Source organism: Tachysurus vachellii, chromosome 22 (assembly GCF_030014155.1).
Source record: "Tachysurus vachellii isolate PV-2020 chromosome 22, HZAU_Pvac_v1, whole genome shotgun sequence".
Classification (NCBI taxonomy): domain Eukaryota; kingdom Metazoa; phylum Chordata; class Actinopteri; order Siluriformes; family Bagridae; genus Tachysurus; species Tachysurus vachellii.
Window position 1 is genome coordinate 17,342,024 of NC_083481.1, and position 5,000 is coordinate 17,347,023.

Genomic DNA, 5,000 nt, shown 5'->3' on the forward strand with positions numbered 1-5,000 from the left:
CTAAACACTGTTACTACACAAAACACGGTTGTAGCTGCGTCTCTACATTACTACGATAGAAAAGAGGTGTTATTTGTGTAGTAACAGCGTTTAGCTCAGGAGTTATTGACTCAGGAAACTCCAATCTGTGAATATGTGACCAACTTCCTGCTCCTTCAGTTCTCTCCAGCGCTGGAAAGCTGATCCTATATTAACACGTCCTACTTCTTACCTTATCGTAAGTCTTTCTTCTCTTTCTTTCTTTGTTTTTATCCTCCATGTCAATGTTAAAACCGCTTTCTGCTAATGTCACACATGCGCACTGAACACTCTCTCCGCCCATATCGACAAGACACGCCCCTTTCTGCTCATTGGCTACACGTTTGTTTTGTTTTTGTTTTGTTTGCCGGCCCGAAGCATTTCTCAAACAACAGAGACCCCACCTTTAAAAGAGCAAAAAAGCTCTGTGTGTAAAAGTGATTTAAACAGATTTGAATGGGAATTTTGCAAATCGAGGACGTAACGTAATTGTTCCGGATCTTTTAGTAGTTTGACATCAATAACCTGTTTTTTTTATAATGTATTTATTTATTAATTCATTTTTTTGTTGTTGTAAATAAATACATTTATTGTGGTTTAAGAAAATATTAAGCAATTTTGTTTAGCAGGTATTTCAAACGATCATTCTGCACGTCCGCAGGTGAAGATCGCGTACATCGACTTCCTAAACCACTGCTATGTCGACACGGAAGTGGAGATGAAGGAGATCTACACAAGCAATCACATGTGGAAGCTCTTTGAGAGCTTCCTGGTTGATATATGCAGGGTAATCACCTCTGAACCGGCTTCTGAACTGCTGTTCTGTATTTTTTGTCACATACAAAATGGAACCAGAGATTTTGAAGGTTATTTAAAGTGCAAAATAAAAAAAAAAACAGGAAGGGTGGCTACTAAGGGTGCTAGATTTACAGTAAACGTTTGCTAGAGAAACGAGCTAGCAATTAAAAATAATTTACTTTAAACCCGTGACACAGAATTGGTTCTAGCGAGAAATTGTTTAAGTGCAAGTTTAAAGTCATCCGTGTTGATTTGTCTGAGATTTGCATCATTGTGCTGCTCTTGCTGACACAGTTAAGGTGACACAGAGAGGTTGTGACTTTAGTGAGCGTGGCCTATGCGTCGTATTAAATCCTGCACCTTTTTATTTTTTGTTGCTGTTGTTATTTACGTCTCGCAGGTCTGTAACAACACGAGCGACCGCAAGCATGCTGACTCCACGTTGGAGCGCTACGTCACCGAGACGGTCATGAGCATCGTCACGACGTTCTTCAGCTCCCCCTTTTCCGATCAGAGCACCAGTTTACAGGTAATGTTGGCCAAGCGATCATATATAGACCCGAGGCGTTGCTTTGTGTTTGTGAGACACAAAGTCACACACACACACACACACGCACACAACATTGTATTGTTATAAAAAAAACCTAACTTTACTTCCTTATTATATTTGCCTTGAGGCTTCAAGTGTGGTTCCTGTTTCATTTATTTGCTGAAGACTAAACTTTGTTTAATAAAGGACGCAGCATGTTTTTGATCATTTTGATCCCCCCTCCCCATCTAGATGGCACGTCACATGTATGTAAGTACCCGTAACCCGTCTTCCTCCCACCACACATCCTGGTGTTCCATATCTCAGATCTACCACACACACACACACACACACACACACACACACACACACACACACACACACACACACACAAAAACACACACTACTGTATTTCTTCACACACATCCGCACCACACACATTCACACATTTCTTTAGAAAAAGGCTGACTACTTGGATTGAGTCACAGCTTTCCAAGAACTCAGACTGTGCATTGCAGAGTTTTCCATAAGCAGTCAAGCCAGTCACTGGTTACACTTGCTTGCACTGCCAGTGCAAGCATGCACACACACACAAACACAAAGACACACACAAACACACACACACACACACACACACAAACACAAAGACACACACAAACACACACACACACACACACAAACACAAAGACACACACAAACACACACACACACACACACAAACACAAAGACACACACAAACACACACACACACACACACACACAAACACAAAGACACACACAAACACACACACAAACACATACACACAAACACACACAAACACAAAGACACACACACACACAAACACACACACACAGACACACACATAAACACACACACTCACACACACACACACACAAACACACACACACAAACATAAAGACACACACAAACACACACAAACACATACACACAAACACACACAAACACACACAAACACAAAGACACACACACACACACATACACACAAACACATACACACAAACACACACACAAACAAACACAAAGACACACACACAAACACACACACACAAACACACAGACACACACATAAACACAAACACACACAAAAACACACACACAAACACAAAGACACACACAGACACACACACAAACACACACACAAAGACACATACACACAAACACATACACACAAACACAAACAAACAAACACACATAAACACACACACACACAAAGACACACACACAAACACAAACAAACAAACACACAGACACGCACATAAACACACACACACACAAAAACACACACACAAACACACACACAAACACAGGGTTGTTGGTAAGGTTGTTGATAAGGTAAATGGGCCTTATTTCGATAGTTCCTCACAGACACACACACACACACTCTCACTCACTATCACACACACTCACACACACACACACACACACTCACACATACACACACAAATACACACACACAAACACACACTCTCTCACACACACACGCCTCTGTGTGATTCATTCTACTGATCCAGACGTCCCACATATCTGTTTCACAATATCACCAGTGCGGTTAGGTCTTGCATGGCAGCCAAATGGTTTGTGTGTGTGTGTGTGTGTGTGTGTGTGTGTGTGTGTGCATAAATAAATGTGTCCTGACACACTGTATGCTCTTGCCTGGGTGCACGCATGGATGTCGGAGGTCATCAGCTAACTTCTACTGACTGGCTCAACTGTTGGAAAATGTTGTCACATTACTAGGGGGATTTACTGGGTACTCATCTGCCCCGGGGTATTCTGACTTTAGTTAACACCACCCACCATTCCTCCCGCTTACGCTGACCCCACAGTCACTCAGACTTAACACTCAGACCCGTGTGTGTCCGTGTCCTCCCCCGGATTGAACTTAAACATTATGTGCTGACAGCTGTTTCCTGCACATGAGGATTTCACAAGCATGTGTTTTTGTTTAGCTGTTTGGCGTCCGATCGAGAGAGCTTTCAGTCCACTGGAGGCTTTTTGATTCCCATATGAAAGTGTTAAGCACTCGAATAAATAGCCAGCGCATTCTCAAGCTTTAACAGAACGCTGAGTTAAAGGTGGTTTGTAAGCTCACGCGAAGAAAACGCTTGATACTCACAAGGACCCCCACAACGTTTCCAACCAATAAATGACATCATTCCCTTCCCTGAAGTGAGGCGTGATGACATCGTCTGTGCTCTGTTGTTACAGGCCTCCCTTCTGAGCAAACTAACACAAGTATTGCACAGTACGGTGTGGTGACATCCTCGTCTTTGTTAGTCACTCTTCTAGTAAGCCTGTCTGGGGAGCACTGAGCTAGCAGAACTCTGATAAATCAGAGGATTTCTTTCCTTCTTATTTGTGGTATAACCTTTCAGACCCACTAGAGCTGACTGTGTTGGTTTCAGATTGAGTTTTAATGATGACTGTGGATTGGTGCTGCTTTATTGCCCCCTCTTCTTCTATTAGTTCGTTAGTTGTGATAAGCGGTAATCGCAGGTTATGAATGTCTGCATAAAAGACATCATATAAACCCACAGAATTGATTCTTTTTTTTTTTTGTACAGACCGTCCGATGCGTACATACTGTACTGTATATCACTACATAGCCAACAGAAGGTGGACATCTGACCATCACACCCCCATTATGTGTTTTTTTTGGCAAACAATTGCCACAAAGTTAGAATGTCTTTTGTTATGCAGTAGCATTACAGTTTTTTTTCACTGGAACTGATACCCCTTTTCCACCAAAAAGACCCGGGTGCTGGTTCAGAGCTAGCGCTGGTGCTGGTTTAAAGTTGGTTCCACTGGCGAACCTTCTAAGAACCGGTTTGCCTTTCCATCGGTTAGAGAGTTAGAGTCTGACGTCACTGTATACGTGTCACGTTACACAGCGACGTTAGCGCAGCAGCGACAAACACAAACACATCAACAGTGGCGGATGTTGCTTTACTGTTAATGCTCATGGCTTTGTGAACCTACATTGGCGTAATCTGCTCCATGTAATCTGTATAAACGGAGGTTGTAATCAAGAATAACGAAAAGTACCGTTATTACATTATTATTAACATTAACATTAACATTACATAACATTATTTTATCATTAGCACAGAAAAAAGTTAGCCTTAGCATGTAGCTTCCTGCTATCATGTGTGCTGATAATGTATCATATTGGCGGTAAAGTAAAAGTGTATTAAACATTAGTATACTTAAGGTACATTATCAGAGGCGCTAACAGTAGCTCCGCCCACAGCCCCGCCCACAGCTCCGCCCACAGCCCCTTGACGCAAGCGGTCCTTAAGTCTAGACCAGCAACGTTTTGGTGCTACTTAAGAACCACTTTTCCTGGTTCAGAGCCGGTGCTTTGGGTGTCGAAAAAGAAAGAACTGGTTCTATATTAGGCTCCGAACCAGCACTCAAACTGCCCCGGTGGAAAAGGGGCACTTGAGGCCTAAAGCACTATGTGACAGTGTCCCTGTACATAAGGCAAAGCTCAATGAAGACATGGTTGGCCAAAGTAGGAGCAGAAGAATTCGCGCGTCCTGCACAAATCCCTGATCATCTGGATTCGATGCTTAGGTGTCCACAAACCTTTGGTTGTACAGTGTAGTGTTTGTGTAAATCAGAAATGTAATG

General features: G+C 42.5%; 1 protein-coding gene across 4 annotated transcripts in view; it reads left to right on the forward strand.

Moving 5' to 3' along the window:
• Positions 1 to 5,000, forward strand: part of itpr1b (inositol 1,4,5-trisphosphate receptor, type 1b) — a 121,669-nt gene that overhangs the window by 46,784 nt on the left and 69,885 nt on the right. For 2 of the 4 annotated variants that reach the window (XM_060857517.1, XM_060857518.1), the window contains 3 exons: positions 680 to 805; positions 1,217 to 1,345; positions 1,598 to 1,615. In XM_060857517.1, the coding sequence (XP_060713500.1) occupies positions 680 to 805; positions 1,217 to 1,345; positions 1,598 to 1,615 (273 nt within the window). The remainder of the gene's footprint in view (positions 1 to 679; positions 806 to 1,216; positions 1,346 to 1,597; positions 1,616 to 5,000) is intronic. The other 2 variants (XM_060857520.1, XM_060857521.1) reach the window with 1 other exon arrangement.